General features: G+C 41.2%; 1 protein-coding gene across 1 annotated transcript in view; it reads right to left on the reverse strand.

Moving 5' to 3' along the window:
- The window catches only part of sorl1 (sortilin-related receptor, L(DLR class) A repeats containing), a 73,942-nt gene extending 49,687 nt beyond the window's left edge, over window positions 1-24,255 (reverse strand). Inside the window, exons 1-6 of the mRNA XM_083773482.1 lie at window positions 23,961-24,255; window positions 10,991-11,107; window positions 9,008-9,136; window positions 7,564-7,725; window positions 7,125-7,192; window positions 671-851 (exon numbers count right to left, since the gene is read on the reverse strand). Coding sequence (XP_083629608.1) covers window positions 671-851; window positions 7,125-7,192; window positions 7,564-7,725; window positions 9,008-9,136; window positions 10,991-11,107; window positions 23,961-24,239 — 936 coding nt within the window. The 5' untranslated portion in view covers window positions 24,240-24,255. The remainder of the gene's footprint in view (window positions 1-670; window positions 852-7,124; window positions 7,193-7,563; window positions 7,726-9,007; window positions 9,137-10,990; window positions 11,108-23,960) is intronic.
- Between the last annotated feature and the right edge of the window lie 375 nt (window positions 24,256-24,630).

The raw sequence follows: 24,630 nt of genomic DNA on the forward strand, positions 1-24,630 counted from the left end.
AAACATATCCGTTTACATTTAGGCCGCTGGCCTAAACTATTATTGATTATTGATTGATATTATTATTATTAACTATTATTATGCTGATATTGAGCAAGACACAAACGTCTTCTCAGGCCTGAGTAGCCAAAACACGTCTGTTTGTCAGAGACTGCAGCATTTATTAAACAATCAAACAATTCAAAGAATAAGGACCTTACAGTGAGTACGGACTGTTTCTATAGACTGTTTGCTGAGAGTCTGCATCCGTCTGTCCTTCTCTTAATCTACTGACAGTAGAGCACGCTCAGATCGATTATTCTGTACCATAGTAGTTATGTACTACATCCACACAATGATCATCATTATGTCCTGTAAATATCAACTGTTGGCTAAAGGTCAATATAGTATTGAGATAAGCCTACTGTGTGAATCTATTTCATGCCATGTATTGATCTACAGTATATGCTTGCTGTTGAGCAGACACCTTGTCTGCTCAACTGTTACTTTTCAACCCTATTTTACTCATGTCATGTCATACGTTGTGAGCTTGTAATGGCTATTTCCACAACATTTGCTTGACATTACTGTTGCATGATGAAGTATAAAATCGACCAATAGCATTAACTTTAACAAAACACATAATGCATGCTGCAGTCCAGTTGGCTGAGTTCCTGCCAGCTGCTCTTACCCGGCTGCTGGTGGCGAACATGTACTTGTCACGGAGCTGGAAGCTGTCTACTCGCTCCAGGATGACTTTCCTGTTCTGTTCCGTCTGGAAAAAGTCTGTGCTGCTGAGAACGGAGGAGACGCCCTGAGGTTCCTGCCTCTGGACCAACATCGTGGTGGGAGGGTCATAGGGCTCCACACCCCTAGAAACCATGGATGGATGAGAGATAGAGGATGATAACAAAAAGAGGAATGGAAGATATAGTTAGAGCAGTGGTTCTAGAACAGGACCCCCATAGCTCTCAGAGTCACCGACCTGGTAAGGGTCAATTTAGAACACCCTCCTTGAACACTGATGGTCCCTGGACCTCACTTGGAGGACCACTGAGTAAGGGAAATATTTATTATTTTAATCGGTAACCTGTTATCCATGTCTGACTGGAATCCTGACAAATTATTTCAGTTTTAATATGAAGGCAAGGTATTCATTTATTAGAATATGAAAACACAGTATAACTAATTTGATTGACTCAATTGTAGATGATATGTGTGACCACCTTCATTCCTTATTAAATTATTCTGGCGAGGCTGTTGGCATGTTGTGGACAGTACTGTATGAATGCTAAAATCTAAGAACATTGTGAGACACTCCAACCAAAATTTCGCTTTAGTCCCCCCAGAAATGTCTATATGTAGGGGAAAAAACAAAATAGACAAAGAACACAAATAGCTCTTCATTATTTCAAACTACGTATATGCTGACCTTAGCTTTAAAGCACACCAGATGAATTTAGGTGAAATCCATTAAATTAAGAACTCAGAGACAAAGCACAGCTCCAGACTCACCTTTTCACTATTGCTTTTAATTGTGTGTTCTATGCTATTGTTTTATTGTCATATTGCACTGCTTGATTTGCTGCCGGTTTTATGCCCTTTGCTATTGTTAATTGCCTCAACGTTATTCTGTTTCTGTTGTTTACTGAAATGTATGTGTGTATATATATATATATATATATATATATATATATATATATATATATATATATTTTAAACTCATTTCTTGTTTCTTCTCTGCCTTGTAAAGTAATTTGCGATTTCTGGCATGAAAGGTGCTATATAAATAGTATATAAAAGTTTATTTTATTATTATTATTACTAGTGTCTAAAATATTTTATATATTATATTGACCGTAAAGAGGAGGAGAAAACTGTGAAATGAGCTGGTGGTGCAGTGCGGCCATGGCATGAAGGCCACTGTGGCTGCAAGGCCAAACTGAAGGGGAGCGGCAGCCTCCATTACATTCCTGCCCTTATGACCCATTGTTGATGTGACACACTGTGAGGTTGTAGATCGGCTCATTTTGAACATTTCTGAATAGGGCTTAAGTTAAGTAGCTGATTGACAGCTGCAGATGAGTCAAGCTTCCATAGCTACAACCCTTAACAATTAACCCCAAGCAAATATTTAGATCCATATCAAACATCATCCTGTCATCACAATCCATTTCCTACACATTTCATTTGGAACGACACTAGACACATTTATGACTTTCTAGCTATGAAAGTACAGTACAGTGACTCTGTGATCATGTTAAAAAAAAAGCATGACCTTAAAGCTTCATCTGTAATGAATGGAGGAGACACTGACTTCCAAATCAGAGATTCTTTTTTTTATTCTGTCTGCGGAGTGAAACAGAGCCTGCAGTGTCTGCGGCTGTGACATTCTTTAAAAGGCCAATGTTCAACTGATGTATACTGTCTGGGTTTAAGAGAAAGAATGAAGAGCTTTGGGACCTCCGACTCCCCCCTCCTCCACCTTCCAACCCATTCCTCATGTACACTGCATTAAATTGTTTAAATTGTATTCAACACACTGGATGTCTGGATATCTTTCGAAATATATTTTGGACCACAGAAATAAATGTATGTATACACCACACACACACACACACACATACATATATATATTCTGAACTTAAAAAATGATTTTAACACATTGGGTGTCCAAGGACGTCTCCAGACGTCTTTTTAACCACCCCCTGTGGTGCCCAAGACGTCTGGGGACATCTTTGGGAATTCTGAATTGAAGTGTTGTTTTTTGTTTTTTTGTTCTTTTTTTTCTTAAAAAAAGAATCGGCCAAATCTGATGGGCACTCTAGCGTCTTTATTCATCTGTTGAAATCGCGATATGTGAATGAATGGGGTTGTTTGCGCACCCCCACCTGAGCCTATCAAATCAGGGTTTAGTGGCTTAAAAAGAACACAGAGTCATGTCATCTCACCACCGACAGTGAATCAAAGCTAAGCCTGCCTCATCCACAGCCGGTTTAGACTTATCTGCTGCTCAACGGCGTTAGCATCCCCATCACAACAAAGCCACTGCAAACAACAGTACACTGCATACACAGGCAAATGCAAACAATGGCTCAATCAATATACACAAGGGAATAAATGAATGATCGACAAAGAAGAACCAGACGGCAGATAAAAAGGATTGGCGCGGTGTGTTTAGAGTCAGCTGGAGCTGCTGCACACCGACACCGACAGTGGTGCAACCACTCCCTTAAGGAGTTATGTGTGTGGGACGCTGGCTGGCTGGGTGGGTGCCTGGCTGCCTGGCTGGCTGGGTATGAGCACGAAAACAGCATGGTTGTTTTTCACCACCTGTGCGCAACCGGCTAACACACACACAAACACACACGCACATATTAACTGTATATATGATGATTTCGGGTGTGCCAGTACAGTACAGTGACAGTACAGTACAGTACAGTAGAGGGACCGGCACACGGTAACTTTGTCATTTCTCAACCGTTTTGGACGTGGGGCGGCTCGCCGGAACCGGGCCGGCACCCTGGGTGCGTTCCTGTGGGCCACATACAGACAGCAGGTCTGTCTGTATGTGGCAGACAGCAGGTCTGTCTGTATGTGGCAGACAGCAGGTCTGTCTGTATGTGGCAGACAGCAGGTCTGTCTGTATGTGGCAGACAGCAGGTCTGTATGTCTGTGGCAGACAGCAGGTCTGTCTGTCTGTGGCAGACAGCAGGTCTGTCTGTATGTGGCAGACAGCAGGTCTGTCTGTATGTGGCAGACAGCAGGTCTGTCTGTATGTGGCAGACAGCAGGTCTGTCTGTCTGTGGCAGACAGCAGGTCTGTCTGTCTGTGGCAGACAGCAGGTCTGTCTGTATGTGGCAGACAGCAGGTCTGTCTGTATGTGGCAGACAGCAGGTCTGTATGTCTGTGGCAGAAAGCAGGTCTGTCTGTCTGTGGCAGACAGCAGGTCTGTCTGTCTGTGGCAGACAGCAGGTCTGTCTGTATGTGGCAGACAGCAGGTCTGTCTGTATGTGGCAGACAGCAGGTCTGTCTGTATGTGGCAGACAGCAGGTCTGTCTGTCTGTGGCAGACATACAGGTCTGTCTATGGCAGACAGCAGGTATGTATGTCGTCTGCTGGGGTTCTATGATCCGTATTAATACTGTCATAGACAGTCATATGTTTCAGATTCTACCTCAACCTGCCAAGGCTTGTGGCTCAGTTAGCTCACTTAGCTTCTATACAATAGCTACAGTACTAACTAACTACTGTAAGTGAAGTGTGTGGGTGTATTTGTTGTTGCCATCAGTAGTGTGTCATGACATGTCTCCCAGGGCATCCATGCGATCTGCAAAACACTGTTGTAGACAATAATAGACAGTGTCTCCTGCCTCTATATTTTTCACAAATATAAAAATAAAAAATATAAAAATGTATAATCATGATCACAATTACTTACATTGAAGCCATCCGTGTTTATATTGTATACATTTATATACCCGTTTAATGCAATTAGATAGGGTTTTTCTTAGTGATGCACCGAATATTCGGCCGCAGAAAATATTCTGCAGAAAATGGCTAAAAATGCATTTTCGGCCTATTCGGTTTCGGCCCAAATAGGCAGAAAATATATCACCGAATAGTGTATGCAATTAATGCATTCAAAAGAGCTGAATAAATGTTTTATGGATCCATAATAGTGATTATTATTTAAGTTAACATAACATTTGTAGAATCAAACTCAGGTTAATGGGTTAAGTGAGGATACTAAAACAGCGATATTCAGTTACACTTCATACCAATGATACTGTGCGGGTGTAGTTATGTTAAGTGATAACCACTTTCAACATGGCATTATAGGCAAAAGCTTTCTAAATCTTTCAAAATTTCCAAACATCTACAAGCTTGTAGGTCAACATTTTTTTCTATTTGTTGTACAACAAAGTATATAGTGCTTAAGTGGCATTCTGGACTAGACCTGTATGGCTGGAAACATTGTGGTTGCAAGGACTGCATTTCTGACCTTTCAGATACAGGACTGTGTCACAGTCATTACCAAGTGATTGAGAGATTATTTATGCTGTACTTACTCTGTATGAACATACTATTTTAACTAGTGATGCACCGAATATTCGGCCGCAGAAAATATATAAAAATATATCACCGAATAGTGTATGCAATTAATGCATTCAAAAGGGCTGAATAAATGTTTTATGGACCCATAATAGTGATTATTATTTAAGTTAAGTTTTGCCATAACCATTTATTTTGCCATAAATCAGGTAGCTTTAAGGTACGGCCATGACAGCAATGGTAGGAAAAAAGATGTATAATATTAATCATATTCGGATATTCGGTATTCGGTTTTCGGCCAACTGTTTCCTATATTTGGTATTCGGTTTTGGCCAAGAATTTCCCTTTCGGTGCATCCCTAGTTTTTCTGTTTGGATTTATGGGATATCAAGGCCATAAAGTAGTTTTTTGCAACTCAGTAGGCGTTCCTGCATAACTTCGGGTTTGATGATGATGTCACGCGTATACCCTCTATAAAAAGGAAAACATGTGTATTGTAATCAAACATCCTCCACAAAGGAGAGATGAAGGCTACACTTCATGTATCCTCACTGAGCCTGGCTTGGGGACCCACAGACTGGCGCAGACTGGCGCAGACTGGCGCTCTCCACAGACGCGTAACTAGATGCCAGTGGGCCCTGACGCAGGCTGATCAGTGAGTGCCCCCGACAGCACCTCAACTGTCATTGCATCTCTGTATGTATTTAAAATGTTATATTACAGACGGCACGGGTGGGCGGCCGTGTGCCCTCCTTGTCTCTGGGCCCCAACGCAGTCGCATTGTCTGCGTAGCGCTAGTAACGCCCCTGGCTCTCCAATAAGTGAGATATTGAACAAATAATAGAAAAATAACAGATTATTACGGCAAAGATGCTGTGGCCATGACACAGTTACACAGAAAAACTACACTCTGACAATACCGTGTTGATTACTTTAGTTTATCTGACCCAGCAGATAGTCACTATGTTAGGTTAAATAAAAACCAAGAATTGACAGACATGACAAAATGGTGCCCATCTCAGCTATCCATTGCATGCCAGAAGTCATAATTGTGGAAACAACAGCGCCGCTAACATGCTCTGTCTCTCCCTCACACATGCACACACACACGCGAAGAGGACATTAGTTTGGTTATGTCAGAACTAGACCGAGAAAGAGAGTGAGAAAGAAAGAAAGGGAAATTGGTACATTGCCACAGTCCTTTGCTTCACAACGATGACTTAAAAAATAAACTGTAAGAATGAAAGTCGTGCTAACGTGCTTGAATAATTTGTGCAAATTGCTTTTTGACTAAGACTCTATTGCCTATTGTGAGATTTTATATTGGATTTAATATTTTCAGCAGCTAGCTTGCCATCATTTTACAGTATTAGCCAGTATATGATTTAAAGAAAAAGATTATCCACGTGCTTCCATCAGATTTAGTCCATAGTAGGCTGCTGCTGCTATATTATTATCACAACCTGAAGTCGACCTAAATAGCGTTATACAGTATATTTTCAGTCACCATGGCCAGTGTTCTGATGAAGCCAAACAACCAAAGGCATCCATCTGAACTAGGTGTGAACTAGGTGAATACACACCAATGTGATGCGGATGTGTTATGCACCAGTCTAACATTAACAGTAACAGGATGTTTCACATATCTTGTGCATATGCATACCCATATAATGTACCGGAAAACCGCAATTGTTGTTTGTGTGCATTTGTGGGTCGTGGGTGCATTTTTATGGGTCCCTTCATATTTTGGTTTCTTACATTTTTTTTTTTTTATTATCATCATTTCAAAACATTAAAAAAAAAACATTCCCCCAAAAAAGAAAAATCTAAGAAATTACATAAATTTAGAAAACAATTTTTAAGAACTAGTGAAAATAGCTAGTTTGGGTTTCGGGCGAAACGCTGCTCTATTGCACTGAACTCAACTAAACAAAGAATTGAATGAAACCGAACAGAACTGAATCAAAGAGAACAGATTAAAAACAATGCACAACATGGTAGAATCGAACTGAACTGAACAAAACTAAACCCAATCAAAGAGAACTGAACAGAACAGAACAGAAGGCCACTTTGTTGTGATAGGGTCTTACCAGAAGTACGCCTTCACATGCTCTTGGATCAGAACCCACGTCTCTCCAAAGTCATCCGATTTCCACAGCTATGGACCACCGCAGGGAACAGACGACAGGGAGGAGAGAAAGGTTTGGGTGAAAGAGGAGATAAAGAGCATGAGTCATGGTATTAGCGTACATACATAATACAGTAATAATGTATTATGTATTTGTGTGCGTGAGACCTGTGCGTGCGTCAGGGCCAAATTAGCCATTGGGCCAGTGGCCCAGGGGCCCTTGGCTCTCAGGGGCCCTATAGGGGAAATTGGACCCCAGGAGCCCTGAAAAGGGCTCCTGGGACCTTCATTGGCCATAGATTTTTGTTAAATTTAGGCGTGCGTGCGTGCGTGCGTGCGTGCGTGCGTGCGTGCGTGCTTGCGTGCGTGCGTGTGATGATTTTATGATGTTGTAGACTTACTTGTTTGTTAGGATGGGAGCTGTCATAGCCCAGAACCAGGTTGGGTTTCGTACTGTGGAGCAGGAGGTCTGTAGGCTTGAAGGGCAGTGAGAAACCCGAGACATTCTTACAGAAGTCAAAGGTGTTCCACAGATAACTGTTGGTGGTGTCTGCAAACAGGTACTGAAGACCACAAGAAAGCAAACATTAGAACCTTTCTGATTGTTATTTATTTAATCATTTAAATCTAGCTATGCTTCAGTGCATCTCTCCATTTATTTAAATTTATTCACCAAATTCTGAGCTGAGAATAAAAGGAAATGAATAAAAGATCAGAGGAGCATATAACAGCATGAGTACACTTCATTACTCAGACAAATTAGGAAGTCTGATTATGCAATTGTACAGTTCTAGTCTCTGTTCATCCTTTCATGTTCTGCTTCACTGCTTTCATAGCCTTGTGACTCCCTGCAGGTTCACACAACCCTCATAATGCAGAGTGAGAGATGAAAAGATAAATTAGGCCGTTTCACAATTTCATGTTCATAACTTCATATCATGGTTACATTCTCAATGACTAAAATGCACACATGATTGTAGCGAAACAAATTAATATTACCTGAATGTGAACAATCATTTGTTTGCGATAAACACTTTCAGACACATGAGGCACATGCCAATGCAAAAGAGAGTTTAGTCCGACTACATGACTTCACTGGTTATGATTCATGTGGGTTTTGAAGCATCCCGACTTCAGAAAAGAAACTTACATGAAAATAACTTGTCTTTCAGCACCAGCAAAACATTTCTCTAAAGAATTGTCTTGACAAAGTGTTTTACTCACTGCCTGAGCTATGTGTGGTAGTGTGTATGGCCTGTACTGTATCTAAATGTTTAACTAAATGTATGCACACATTTTTTTTTTCATTGAAATGTTTATCAGAAGTTTAATATACTGTACGGGCAGATTGAGTTCAGGAAGTGTGAAGGTTAGAAATCCTTCAAGTAGCTGGGATTCTCTGGCTGAATTTGTGCTTTCAGGACCTTGCAGTCACTGAACATACAGTATGGGCTGGGCTGTCTGCCAGAGCACACTAGCTGAGTGGAGGATCATGGGTAGTACCTACAGGACATTTTGACTCACCATGTCTCACAGGTTCCAACAGACACAAATAGCTACACACACCAACACACAAAATGTGTTGTATTCGATCACGGACATCTTTGTGGCAAACAATTAGAATCAAGTTGCAGTTGATTATCATTAAAAGAAAACCATGGCTTTACACTTGGTTGCACACTTTTTTTTCGCTGTGTTTTGCAGATCCGCAAGTAGTAGGCCATCACTAGCTGTCAGCCTGTCTACTGAAGAACCACTGCTCTGACTGGAACACATCTGACAGGAAACCTCCATGTAGCATCCTGACAGGTTATGATCACAGTAAAATCATCAGTAATACCTTACCCTTTTGTTGTCAGCAGGGCTGTGGTAGAACTGGGAGATGATCTGCTTGCTATCTGCCTTGGACCCCTTCAACTGGAACTTGTCGGAGACCAATGCGAAGCTTCTCCCATAGTCATCAGATACATATACCTGAGGAGAGGAGAGTTAATTGCATTCACCTTGGCTCTGAGGTCTGAAGCTGATTCTCCTCGATTCTAGCTCCTGATTAAAAGGCCAAAATAAAAATCCCTGAGGAGCAGAGTGTATCAGCTCTGACAAAGAGCCACTTGTAAAGGTTTTAGACTTCCATTCCAGACACTCTGCAAACTGATCTCGAGTGCCATCACAGCGTATAGGGTGTCTCGTTAAAACATTCAGGTTATTAATTCATTTCGAATAAACCTTAAACACATTGACCTTTCACACAGTTCATGCTTCAGCACAAGGGAGCTTACAGAAGGAAAGGTCATGGTCACGTGACTGGGCTGCGCCATGACACTTTCATGGGAGCCAAATCTCGCACCGGAAATTCAATGAATACATGACAGTGAATGGAGCAAGCTGGACCAGCTCATAACAAACTGTATTTCTGAACAATTGAGACCTTTGTCATATAATCGGTTCAGGAATATAAAAGAAGACATATCACAGGGTGTTTTCTAATCACTTGCTTGTGTGCACAGTATATAATTATAATTTTATTTGAGGATCTAAACAGCAGCAGGTATCATTATTGTCTCGGAGGTATGGCGAGATTTGGCTCCCAGACAGGAAACGGCAGACAGTCTTGCGATACGTGTGTATGTGTGTGTGTGTGTGTGTGTGTGTGTGTTTGTGTATTTTCAGCTAGTGCTCGTTGACGCTCGTTCTGTCAGATAGGTCTATTCTAAGGTATAGCAATATACTTGTATAGACATATATCACCCTGTGCTCAATTCATACTGTGCACAAATGTATTAGCCTACATAAATCTTTGTGTTTGAACACAAAATGCATTTGTAGAATCCAAACAATGTCACGCTTCGCGCGCACGCTGTGCGGCCCTCCACACAATCATTCTACAGTACTAATCTAGTTGAATACCCCTGGTGTATATGTTTATTATGCATCTGTGCCTTTGTGAATATGGTGTGTTTCTGTGTACATGTGCATGAAATCCACGATTCCACGCATGTTTGCATTTGGGAATTTCTTTGTTTTGTATTCACAGTTTCAGTATCCGAGACCATCATCAGTCAAGGAATGAAACCATTTTGGCTCATTGCACTGTTTTCGTGTGTGTCTTAAAAAGACAAAATGTTTACATTGAGACTCTAGGACTAGACCCATGTCCTTTTAGGACATGGGTGTGCGGGCATGTCCATTGTCCACTGCTGACCACTTACATTTGTCTTCAATACGAACACACCCAAGACAAACTGTTTGATTCCCCAAGCATTACCACAGGTGCAATCAATTTTTACAAATACAATTCTCTAAATTCCACAACCACATTTTTGGGTGCGTATTGGGCACAATGCAAAACAAAATGTGTGCATTGAGCACAGCTTTGTGCACGTCTTGGTTGGCCAAGTCATAGACCATGACATATGCGGAGTATGCGGAAGTGCTGTTTACACCTGTGGCCGTGATACATCACTGACTTTAGCTTTGTGGGTCTTCGACTACTGGCCAATCACACCGGGGCTTTCCTAGAACTGCGTTGAGATCCATAATAACGCGGCAACCCACCCTTAAAACAATATACACCGCGGACAGCGGACAAACGATATTCACGGAGAAACAACAACACAACCTGCACAGCACGGTGGCCAAAGATAAATCGCTGTCTGCCTTCCTTCCAGAATTTGTACGGTTTCGATTTGTGTGTCTCACTCAGATCGCACTGCCACAGAGACGCCACGTGGCGTTAGACGTGAGCGCGCCACAGGCGTGCAAGCTTCTAGTATCATACAGTTGTATCTTGATGTTTTTTTGGGGCCGTGTGTGTAAACAAGTACTCACCGAGCTAGTTCTGGGTCCCGTGGCTCCAACGCTGTCCCTGGCTAGGGCCACGATGACGTTGCTCTTCTCGCCAGCCCAGTGCACCACCATCTGGTTGTGAGAGTCGTTCAGGTTGGCCTGGAACATACATTACATCAATCAGAAAGATGTAGGTGTTATTACAAAACAAATAAAGGATGAAGATTAATACATTTGTAAAATATGATTAATCCAATCGTATAAATTCCAAGAACTTTACAACCATACAGATGAGTGGAAAGACAGGATCAAATACAGTTTGATAAAACTATTATAGATCATCTGGTTTGTCTTCTAAATCAAACCAGAACATTACATCTCTGAAATCAAAAACAGTTGTATGTCTTAGTGCTGCACAATTCCTCGGAAAAAGATTGAACTCTAGATTCAGACACCTATGCGATATCATTTCAAGAATTGAGCAAGAATCGTGCAGCACTATAGTTGGCTGGCTGTCCAAAGTTTTTTCTAGACTCCAAGAGAGTCTAGCACTCTGATGTTGTCCGTTTAAAGCCACATTAGTTGGCTCCAGGTGCCACATTGTGTAGTAATGTTCAGCAACTAAAGACAATAAATATTTTCATGGAAGAAAAAGAAAAAAGAGTAGAATCATGTGAGAATCGTGATGTCAATTCTTGTGGAGGAAAATTGAGATTCACGTTTGAGCAAGAATCGTGCAGCATTCGCTCAGATCAGCTAACACAGGAAAGCTGGCAGAACCTTCACTAAAACAGCCGGGACAACGCTCCACATGTCCCAGACTTTTTTCCCTTCTGGCTCCCAAAATATGGAATGAACTCCCCATTGCAATTTGAACTGCAGACTCACTCCCAATCTTCCGCTGTAATCTGAAATGTCATTATTGATCTGGCATTCTATAGTATTCTATAGTGTTTATAGTTTCAATGTATGGATATTCTACTGTTAGACGGATGATTCTTAGCCTACTTATGATCCTAGATGACAATTTCTATGCATTTGATTACGGTATTACCTTGTGTTGTTCTTCATTGTTGTAAATCGCTCTGGATTAAGTGTCTGCCTAAATTATAAATTGTATTCCTTTACAGGGGTTGACACTAAATGTCTCAGAGGCACTTGCCCATCGGGCAAGTGCAGGTCATGTTCTACTTGCCCTCAGCTCTACTTGCCCTCAGCTCTACTTGCCCTCGTACATTATTATTATTTTTTTTTTTTACTTTCTACTTTCATGCTTGAAACGTTTCCTTTCCCAGTTGAAAACTATGTTTTTGTTTAAGTCACAGGAATAACTAGAAAAAGTGCCCTTCTGGGCACAGGTCTCCACCAGGATAGGAATGTAGGACATTGCAGCTTGCCTTCATCTGGTGGTTGGATAAAAGGGCAACAAAAGTAAATTATCCACAGATCCGTGCAGTTAGAGGTAAAACAGTTTTCGGCCAGTTATAGCGCCACCTTGAGGCTGAGTTGAAATTGTTCATGTGGCATTTCGTCCTCGGCCTAGTGGGAATGTGCGTGCACAATTTCACGGAAATCACGCAATGTGTTCATGATTTGCAGCATTTTGTTTGAAACTGAGCACTCCTGTGAACTTTGGAAGCCAATCTTAACCAATCAGGATGGAGTCTGAGAAATGTGAAAGACCGGTTTCGTTGAATGGCTCTAGAGAGGCTGTGTACCAATTTGCGCGATGTTTGGACAAAATCTGTAGGTGTACTGTGCAAAAACTTGTGCAAACTTGTGCAAAACATACTCTCCCCCCATGCCTTCGGCCTGGTGGAGACAATAACATTAGAGGTAGCGCTCTTCATAGTTGTTCTTGGGAGAGAGACAGGGAGAGATAGAAGCGCAATGACCGGAGCGCAATGACCTCGTTCAAGACAGATATATCTCGTGTTGTGTTTATAGCGAACTAAGACGGTTGTATCCCCACTCAAAATGCACACTTGCCCGATTGGGCAACCCGTAGCAACTAGCAACCTTCACCTGCCCGACCATTTGTTTTACTTGCCCGGACAGTGTCACTGTCAAGCCCTGCTTTATCCACAGAACATCTCTGAGCTCTGGTCTATTTGTTAGGGAAATAAAGAGTACTCATGCATCTATTCAACCCTTTTCCAAAGATCATTCAAGAGATTCCATACTCTGTTGGCTGACAAGACTTGAAAGTCCAGTCAAACTGGAAAGTAATACAGGAAAAGGGAGGTACCAGTCACAAAAGTCTAAAGTTTGGTCAAAATCTAGGCTGCAACATGCACTAAAGGTGGTTGCACACCGTCCGCGTTTTCCGGAAAATCGATGGAGAAACGCCGCTAAAAATCTGAAAAACGTGCTCGGTGTGTGGGGACCTAAACAGTCTGAATACTGAACATGCATGGGCAACTGGCGGCCCGGGGGCCACATGCGGCCCCCCACCTTCGCTTAATGCAGCCCGCAGGTTAATAGTACTGATTTCAGGCAGTAACAATTCCAAAAATGACCCACGTCTACAGTATATTAGTAGCTTACCGGTAGTATTTAAATGTTATTGTATTTTGTGTGTCCAACGTATTTGTATTTAATTTCAGAAAGTTAACATAAGTAGCGACAAATTATTCAGGATTTAAATTCAAAGCAAAAACAGCAGATCCACAAGCTTGTAGATCGGCTATTTTTGTCCAGTATACTCAATGTGGACCTCTGGAGTGAGTGTGGAAATATAGTCTAGTCTATAGAATAGAATATTGTCAGCACACAAATTTGCCTTTGGCTTCACTGAGGTAAAAAATAAATAACAGACAAAATACAAGAAATTCATATTTAATCAAACCACAAAACCAAATACATCTAATTGACTGTTTACTAAAGCACAATGGTTTTAAAACTTTGGTACCGTGTAATCACAACCTGGCTGAGGGCTGTCAGGGTGTGTGTATAATATATGCAGACTTAATGAAAATATTTGAAAAGGAACTTTCTTTAGTTTCTTTTTTATTAAAGAAGCTTTTCTAAACATGTCTAGAGGCACAAACTAAGAACAAACAATCTGTCAGAGAAAATTCATCCCTCTTCCACATTAACCCAACTTCTGCTTTCACAGTTTCAGGATAAATATATGCCAGCTATCTTTTATGACAGCAAGACAATGTGATGAAATTCTAACCGCAAGACGACTACATCTGCATCTTTGGTGTCATTGTAAGTTAACCTTCCTCTTTCCTCTTGACTGTTCTGTGTTCTCTGCTTTGATGATTAAAGGAAGTATATCTGGTCGTGGTCACAAAACAGTTAAGACATGATTCAAAACAATTTGGCTTGCATAAAATCATCTGTAAGATACCAAATAATGAATGATGATACTTTGACAAAAAAAATTGTTTAAATGACTATTGTTCTCCTGAGTGCTGCCTTCATAGTAAAATCCAATTGTTAGGTTAAAAACAAAACAGCATTCTCCATTTCAACGGCAGTTCAATATAAAGCATATTATATACTCGTATTCTCCAATGACAATATGTCTCATTAGTGTAAAGGAAAATAATCCACCCAAATAATCTCTGTCTCATTTTGGAGAGAGATTTTAGTCACTTTTAGCGTTCTTTAGGTAGGACATTGTAGGGAGACAGGAAGGGGAAACAACATGCAGATTGCAGAATGTGCTTTATGCACCATCACTGTTAGCCCTGGTCCAGTACTTACAGCGAGTCTCTCACTGACGCCCTGCCGGACTCCCATCCACTGCTCACTAGCAGCTTTTCCCACTGCGTGCAAGGGTTTACAATTCCCCCGAAAATAAACAAAACGACTTAACTACACACCGACACAAAGCCTTGGTAAAAGTCTATTGTCGAATCTGGGAAGAGTCTCAGGTCCCCAGCTTCTCTATAAAATGCACTTTGTGCCATTTTAATACAGCAATGTTACCGGACAGAGTTATTTCTTCTACTATGGCCTTTCTGGGTTCTGCCTGCGCCGATCTGGTTGGATTCATTTTATTTAATGACTAAAATAGTGCATTTTAGAGAGAAGCTGGTGACCTGAGACGCTTCCCAGCTTCGAGAATAGACTTTTACCAAGGTCTAGCAGGCTTTGTGTCGGTGTGTAGTTATGTCGTTTTGTTTATTTTCGGGGGAATTGTAAACCCTTGCACGCAGTGGGAAAAGCTGCTAGTGAGCAGTGGATGGGAGTCCGGCAGGGCGTCAGTGAGAGACTCGCTGTAAGTACTGGACCAGCCAGGGCTACATCACTGTCTGCACCCCTTCTCTTCTCGCCGTCTCTTTAACCACTTTCAACCTGGCATCCCAATTTTGAGCACGTCATTATAGAAGAGCAGTTTAGAAAACGTTTGGATATTCTCAAAAAAACATTTAAAATAATTAATTTTCTAAATTGTCAAAGATAGTGAAAACAGCTTTACAAGCTCAGAGATTTAACATGTTTATTCACAAGAAACACGGAGCCGTGTTGTGATTTGTGTCATCGTTATGGGAAGATTAGCGAAAACCTGAACAATTGTGAATGTCAGCTTTGGTCCACAAAACTCTAAAGCACATGACGCTGAACAGACCCAGATGGAAATCTGTCCTTTTAGGCTCTGTTGGCCACAGTGTGCACGCCTGGCGACTGCCAGCAGCTCAGTCTGGGACCCACTGCACTGACAAGACAACCACTAAGATAAACTATTTGCAGGGCTGCAGCAAATTCTGGTAAAGTGAGGCCATGTCAAGAGTCAAGAAACAGGAACCAAGATAATGTATGGCAATACTCTACTACTCATACAGTTACAAGAAGCGAACTCCTAGTGTTGCAAGGTCTGCAAAACTGTGCGACATAACACAACACTGGATATAGTAAGAAGTAGAACATGAAGAATACAAACTAAAGTCATAATGTGTACAGCTGATACATCATTCTGTTTGCACACAATACTGAAGAATAAGGGTGCTGGCTACTCAAGCAACTACTTAGCTTCTTTAGCCCTCATTACATTGAATGAATCCACTGAAACACAAACAGCTGTGCTGTCTTGATTACAAATGTTTTTTTAATTTCCCTTTTCTTGTCTTGATCATTAACTGTTAGCTTAGTGGCATGGTAAAAGACAATTTATCGCTCAATGTGTCCCCATGGGTTGGTACATAAAGGCCTGAATGAGTGAATTAATTAATAAATTATAAGGAGACTATACAGTAGTATGTACTGACTTAGGGCATCGGACAATAACTGAAGAAGTCATGTAATCTCCATGTTGGGCAAAACGTAAGTGATCTTTGATGCAACAGTAGAGGTGCAGCTTCAAACTCAACAAATATTTCCATGACACCAACGACCTGATGCTCATTGTTGGTGCATCCTCTCAGAAGCTTGAGAGCAGATAAAATCCATGCTTGGTTGCCTTTGTCTAGCTGATATCCAGGAATATATGTCAGGCAAAACATTTACAATCGTTCTGAATGAATTATAGCCAACAAATCACATTTGGGGAATTAAAGTGACACGTTTCATTTAATAGTTCCTCTGGGAAGGACTTACAGGTTGGTGGAGAAGAAGTCACATTTCCCAGAATGTTAGCTCATGGAGCTTTCTTTCTCAATCATGAACGTCAATCAACAGAGCAGGATGCCAGACAGTTCAAAGTAGAGGCAGAGGAGGATACATGAATGATGTCCCATTGTTGTTAAGTTTTCTCTAAACTTCCTTACACAATTCAAGAATAATCCACTACAACCACTGCAATAGCTTAATTCATTAAATCACACTTGTGATGATTAAATGGGTTAAAGAGGAAATGAGAGTTAGAGAAATGAGAACAACCTATTTCCGATACTTAAAAGTTTCTTTCCTATTTCATCATCAATCATCCCTGCATGTGTGTGTCCTGCTTTGGGTTTGCACTCAAGCCCTGTGTGAGTGAGTGGATTGCATGTCATGATGTGAGATTATGGACTCTTTGCAATGTTTAGCCTACATTGTGCATGCAGTTTTTCACCCCGATGACCCTATATACTATATACTTCAAGGTACAATGTGAAAAAATCCGACCTACAAGCTCACGTTGCGATTGTGATGCAAGCATAACGAGTAACGACATGCACAAAATAACGATGCCGGGCAGAAAGTGGCAAAGGTTTCTCTCCCTTTTCTAACCCTAAAAGTTGTACCTTAGACAGAGGGAGAGGAACATTGCACCTTCACACCACTCCTATTCAACAACAACCAACATCATCATCATGAAGGGGTTAAAACACTGTGGCTTAGAGAAGGTCAGCAGCTGAGTTGGTCCCACAACCATGATGTCATCTCTGCAGAACTGGAGTCCCCTCTCAGACGAGCACTCTCGGACTGGCATTAACACTCTGGACTGTGCTGTGCTTCCAGCCTGTGTATTTTTGGCAGAAGACGGACAACACAATTGAGCTAGTGTGTTCCATCAGCAACAGCCAAGTTCCTCATCTTGGCATTTATGTCAAGCTACTCCTTTGCTGCAGTGAGATAAGATGGAGTGCTGCTTGGTAACGTGTGGTCTTCAGGGAAATGAGTCTTTAGTTCTTCTGAAGGTACACGAGCACTAGCTCTGGTCCATAGCCTTACTGCTGCTATGATTCTGCCCTGCAGTAAGGCTATGCTACTTTCCTTTTTAAATCTCACATGGAAATCAGACCAGCCTCTCCTCTTTAGTGGAAATCTCAAGAACGTTTGACCTACTCACCAATACAAAGACGGGTTGTGTCATTAGAAAGCCTACTTTCCTTAAATGGACGCACTCTGAGCCCCCCACCACACATATAAACGGTACTTCTTGGCCAGAAAGGGCCAAGAGGAAAGATATTCTCTATGAGGCAATTCTCTGGGCAATATCGGTAGAGGGAGTTGAAACAAAATCCCCTTTTGGCCAAAAAGTACCGTTTATACGTGTGGTGGGAAGCTCAGAGTGCTCCCACTAAGGAAAGTAGGCGTTCTAATGACTTAATTTAAAAACAAAAGTAGCAGAGCCTTACTGCAGGGCAGAATCATAGAAGCAGTAAGGCTATGGACCAGAGCTAGATGAGCACTAACAAACGGAGTGAGTCAGCCATCCACTATCCAGTGAATACAATGGACCAATCATTTATACTCGCCTATTATACATAGAGCCCAATCGATGCCAGATTGGGTCCAATGCCGATCCTGATTTTGGAGCGTCCAAACACCACAGTGGTGGTAGCGCACATTTTGGAAAGTAGTAAATTATGTCGATCTCAAGATCTGATCTGCACAAAATATTGATAGATCCGCAAATCTCTATAATAATGGAGTATGTCATAACAGGTTCTGACATTCCATATGTCTCCCTTTGGACTGATCTGATACCTGTCCATTCAAACTCTAGACGGGCCCGCCCCAAAGTTATTAGTGCAGCCGCGCCCAGCAGCCGGCGAAGACTAGAGTTCTCAACAGGCCCGAAAATTAAGGCCCGGCCCTCATCAAACCCTGTACACTCAAGAGAATGTCCCCGCTACCACCCTTAGATCTCCATATTTGGAGCTGACCTGTTCTGACATTCCATATGTTGATCTGACCTCATCAAACCCTGTACACTCAAGACACGCTCCTTATATGGCCACTGTTGGCCAGTACAGAAAAATCATTCCATGTTGATCTGAGCCCCCATGCCAAAGTGCTGCGCTTGCCCGGCAGTCTGCAGTCAACGAGGCGATGCGTGCATGGCACATAGACAAGCGAAGGAGCATTGTCTGAACTGCTGACAGGCATCTTAAGTTTATTCACTCCTAATAGCTATAAAACTAATAAATAATAAGCCTACATGTGACCTGGAGAGTTAAGTCTCTAAATATGACGCCTTAAAGGATATTTTGGTTAATAAGATGTCTTATATCTGTGGGGATTTTATAGATTTAAATGACTATGTAAAAATGGAGATCTGTTTTGCCAAAAGGACTTTTGTTGTGGCAGATTTTATTTGTCAAGCTTGGGAAAGAAGACTCTGTACTCTGAATAAAGTAAGAAGTACTCTGTATAAATCTGAGTTGTAATATAATGAATTATGTAACGTAAACATGCTGTAAATGCATGAATTATGTAATGTAAACACTATTTGTAAACACTTTGTCAACAACTTTGTGTGTATTGCATAATTATCGACTACAACTTTAATGAGTTGTCATTTCCTGGTTTTACAGAGTTGCTTTTAGAGAGTTGAGACATGACATATCATATTTATTTACAGGTTTTGTTCTGAGTTGTTCTCCTGACAGTGACTGACAGTCCTATTGATGTAAGGAGCCTTGCATCCAACGGAATGGATCCTACATCACTAAAACTAAAGATTAACTGTCACTCACTGCTTCTTTTTTTACGTACACTTATCAGACACATTTGTCCAGTCACTGAGGCAGTGATATGATGAATTTGTCCGAATCATAAAATCCAAATGGTTCTCAGCCTCAGTATGTTTTCCCCCTGTGCTGGTTATGATCCATCAATGATTAAACTATGCCATTCTGAGAAGCTCAGATTTACAATCATGTCTAGCATATGTGGAAACTTTGAAGCTAGCTCACACGCTGATAACGCGGAGGAGAGAACATGCGCCCACAGCGCCCCCTGTGGGTGCGAACGCGGGAACTTGCTGTGAGTCTAGACTGTGCCACTGTGCCCATAACTTATATAAATATAATATTTCTCTAGGTGCTAGCAATATTCTTCAAGGAGAAAACCATGGTCTATAATGCATAAAAACTGGCTTATTAAGCCTAGCCTTCCCTTAAATCTCATTTACATTTTCAATGCTGACTAAAGCCTGAGTTATGCTTCGTTGTGTAGCGTGTCGCACGTCAGAAATAGCAGATCTACAAGCTCACAATGCGTTGCAGCACAACGCAGATTGAATATTTCCAGTGCACGAGTGTAATTGCTGGTAGCAGCTGACTATCTCAGAATAAAGACATAACATACACATACACACTCTCTATACCAACTACCAACGATCCTGCATACAGCATAGTGTATTTACCACTATGGTAAGGCCTTATTTATCCCCGTACAAAAGAGACACAGAATAAATACAAATATATGGAGTATAAAAAGCTGCAATGTTAGAGTCTGGTGTTGTAGGAATCAGTGAGCTGTAGGGTTCAGATAGATAGCGTTTGATGTGGTATAAACATGTTATGTTGTGGTCACAGAACTAACTTGGCTGCCCGACTATCCAGAGACAACACACAGGACAAACAAACACCATCACTGTCTGTCCACTTGAGAACCCGCCAGCCAATCATTACTGCTCAACAAGCAAAGCACTTAGCAACATCAGCTGTGCCTGGCGGTGGCTTGTCACTGCATGAAACCTGACACTGTTCAAGTCTGTCTTAGGGCTATTTGTCCTATTTGCTCGGTTTGGGCTGTGGTGTCATCAGACAGGATAGAGAATAGACATGTCTAACCGCAGGGGAGTCGTGTACCGTCTTAAGGCCAGACTAAATCTAGACCAGTACCAGATCGATACAAAGTTTGATGATATGCAATTTAACTAATTAAATCTACTCGTATTGAATTTTTATTGCTTTTTTCCCCAAACTGAGGATGTTTTGAATATTATGATTTTGTAATAAATTATCCAAGTAAAGACCATAGTTGGGATTTAATTCTTGGAAAAGTTTACATATTAGTGGGAACAAATCAACAAAATGACTTTTAATAAAATGAATCAGAGGTTAAATATAATAAATAATAGTTTTTACTTGATTTCTATTTTCTATTCGTACTATGTTAGTCATCATTACTATGATTGTGTGATAGATTGTACATTGTATAGTTATAAACGATCCCTCCTGTTTTTAGAGACAATGAATCAGAAATGTGGTTCTTCAAGAGATTATCTGTCTATTTGTATTCTGATCATGTTCCCCTTCAGAAATATACACTGCTAGGTATATGTAATTAATATGACCTCAAATTAATCTGACAATATTCATATACCAAATGCTGATATTTAATGTCTTAAATGTTGTCATGTACTGCCTTGCTCACAATAAGTGGTACTCTGCATCCATTATGTACTGAAATAAGACCTGAAATAAGATTTTGTTAGGATTCGTCTCTTGTACTCTTTGAGGATAATACAAATATTTTTAGTATGTGGAAATAGATTGTTTTCTGTAGAGTAGAGATCCTTGAAACATAGCTTTCATATTGGTGTTAAGAGTTTATATTAAATACCAGCCTCCCGATGCATGCAATACATCGCTGAGAGCAGATTTTCATCACATTTTCTCTCACCTGGCTTCCCCACATAAACCCCTAGCGTCAACCTGGGGCAAACATTAAGGCAAAAATAGCAAATACAGAATCTCACAACATGTCACAAGGTGATGTGTTGTAATTCAGCTACCAGTATTTTTGTTAAAGACACTTTGTCACAGAGAGGAAAAAAGGAGGGGGCCAATAAAGACTCCTGGGCAGACTAGTCAACTAAATATACAGGGCTGTATTTTGCGTGTCTTAAGTACCAGGTCTTATTCCCTAACTTGAGTAAACTAAAGACCTGGAGGCGTGATCAATGCTCTTTGGCCACTCAGAATAGCCAAATGGCATTGATCACGCCTCCAGGTCTTTAGTTTACTCAAGTTAGGGAATAAGACCTGGTACTTAAGACACGCAAAATACAGCCCATAGGGTTTAAGTCCTTGACAGCCAGTTTAGTTAGACAGTTTCCTGTTCAGTACATCTCAGAGTAGAGCACTCCTCTGACATTGTGTTTCCCCATTTACTCTCAGGTCTTTTTTGGCTCTTCTGTCTTTCAGCATTTTTTTACTCTTGGCCTTTCAAGTTTGCCACTTTCTCTTTCCTCTGCTAACCAAGACATGCTGGTTTGTAGGAGTGGGTGATATAGTGATGAATATTGTCAAGACGATAATGTCTCCACCGAAGATATGCCTTTTCAGAGATATTGTATTGTGATACAGTGAATGCAGAGTCTATGATTTGCAGTTCTATACCTTCATTTATACTTCTGAAGAATGACAGTTTTGTTCAAGTATTTTGATCTAAAATGGTCTGCTACTCCTTTTTCTTTTAGTTTTTGTTACGTTGTAGGTGGTTCAGTGGTTGTACTGTTAACTTGAAAACTTGAAAAATAACCATAACAAACACAAAATATCATAATATTGTGTATCGTGAATGATACTGCTTGAAAAAAGATATTGTGATATTATATTTTTCCATATCGCCCACCGCTACTGGTTTGTTCTAACTAACAAGTTAACAGATGCAACACCTAGGTTCAAGTCACACTGTCCTGTCCTGTCTTATTTCACAATCGTAACAACCATCCTGCTCTGCCATCGCTTTTTAATGGTGACTGAAATGTCTTCATTGCCAGTTCTATACACACACTGATGTTGCTTTAGATTGTACAATAGCACTATTATTTATTATGGGAGTGAATCAATTTATTTGGTATTTCTCCAAATATCCACCTCCTATGAGGTTTTGAAGATTCAAGAACAAAAGTTTATTATTTGGTTTCAGTTCCTTAATATTGTTGCAGACCATTGAAAGCCAAGTAAGGTAAAGAAACAGCTATATGTGTGCACACTGCACAGTATAGCACACATTGTGGTGGTCAGGTGCTGTGGGCATGCTCTCTCATATGCTGTTTGATATAGTAGACTTCTTGTATGTTCACAAGTTCATATATTGTCTCACGCATGCACACACACATACACACACGAAAGTAGAACCACATATAACCGGAAAAGCCCACAACAATATTTGGTTTCAGTTCCTTAATATTGTTGCAGACCAATGTAGTAAGCCAAGTAAGGTAAAGAAACAGCTATATGTGTGCACACTGCAAAGTATAGCACACATTGTGGTGGTCAGGTGCTGTGGGCATGCTCTCACTCATATGCTGTTTGATATACCGGTAGTAGACTTCTTGTATGTTCACAAGTTCATATATTGTCTCACACACACACACACACACACACACACACACACACACACACACACACACACACACACACACACACACACACACACACACACACACACACACACACACACACACACACACACACACACACACACACACACACACACACACACACACACCAATCATGCCTGCTGGGTGGACAAAAGACATTTCATTTACAGACGAAAACCATAGTTTGACTTTGGATAGTTGTATTGTACATGACATCTCAGATTGTCAAATATAATATTCCTGTGATGAATATCATCCTGCAGTTTATTAATTATCATTTTGATTAAAAAGAAAAAGTTCATTATTTCTGCTCCTGTAACACAACGGTCCCTCATGTTTATTTTATCTAGTGAATAGAGGTGATTCACTGACTGTGGCACTGGCGCCAGATGCGCATTGTGTTTGCCTAAATTAAACAGCCTTCGTGCAGGTTCCGTTTTTCTCAGTGGAAAAAGGTCAAGCAGGATTGTTATTGAAGGTGGGAGATACTTTCATTGTAGACTATAGTCCACTCCAAATCAAGAACAAATGCAACATCTTAAATCTGGTGATATACATGGATGCTTTGCCACCATGGTTTACACTTTCGTGACAATAAAACACACTAAATGTATTTGAAATGAACAGAATTGGTTTGTTTACAAGAGCTTGGCAATGACGTCATACTGAACAGCTATAGCTATACCGTACACGACTGTATGGCGAAATTGTGGCGAAATGTGCACATTAACACATCTCTGAAACAGCCACTAGAAGATTTTGATCAACAATTCAACTTGAAAGGTCACTGCCTATCCCCTGATGACAATAGCTAACTAAATGGAGCCATTGTCCCTCACCTTCAGGGTGAGGTGTGAGATAACGACACATGATTTTATTTCCCTGCAAACCGACCTACTGCCATTACAGGCAGCACAACCTGACATGGGAATGTAGGTGAGATTTTTATTTTAAACAAATATGGCTTTGAAAACGGCCATAATGCCGAAAGTCGTTGTGCATTATTACCTGCCCATACACCTTGGGCATGGACGGTTCTGCAGCACTCCGGCGACTCCGATGCAGCGGGTCAGCGTCCGAACCCTCCCCGCTGTCCCTGGCACTACGTGCGGCACGGCGCAGCCATCCTCCTCCTCCGGCTGATGAATCCTCTGCAGCGTTTATCGTAACAAATCCTCTGTCCTGCGGCAGCACGTAATGCGGATTCCGATGAAGACTTGTGGAGGAACTTATTCTGAAAGCGCAGAGAAATAACACACATATTGTACACCGAAGAGAGGGCAGCATCTTCTCTGTCTCTGTTGTCGCCATGTTTGTGTATGTTTCGGCGAAGCGAAGGTAGATTCTACACATCCCATAGCCAGTTGGGGTTGTTGGTCGCGTTGTGATTGGCTATAATGGTTGTCAGGGCGACTCCTTTTAAAAAAGGATGTTCATTATCTCCGCCAGGCCGAAGACCAAGGACAGAGGTGATGTTTTGCCCCTGTAGTTCTGTCTGCTGCAGCAGCGCTCTGTGTGCATGTGCAGTTAGTCAGGAGCCAGTCACCCAAAATATGAGAGGATGAGAGAAGCTGTGATGTCATGCTGTACTTTTAATTTGTGTTTTTTCTATAACTAACATTTTTGTCCACAGAATGAGAGCCCTGCTCTGCTGGAAACACAAAATGTAATGGCCAAT

Source organism: Protomyctophum parallelum, assembly GCF_964188405.1.
Source record: "Protomyctophum parallelum genome assembly, chromosome: 9".
NCBI classification, from domain to species: domain Eukaryota; kingdom Metazoa; phylum Chordata; class Actinopteri; order Myctophiformes; family Myctophidae; genus Protomyctophum; species Protomyctophum parallelum.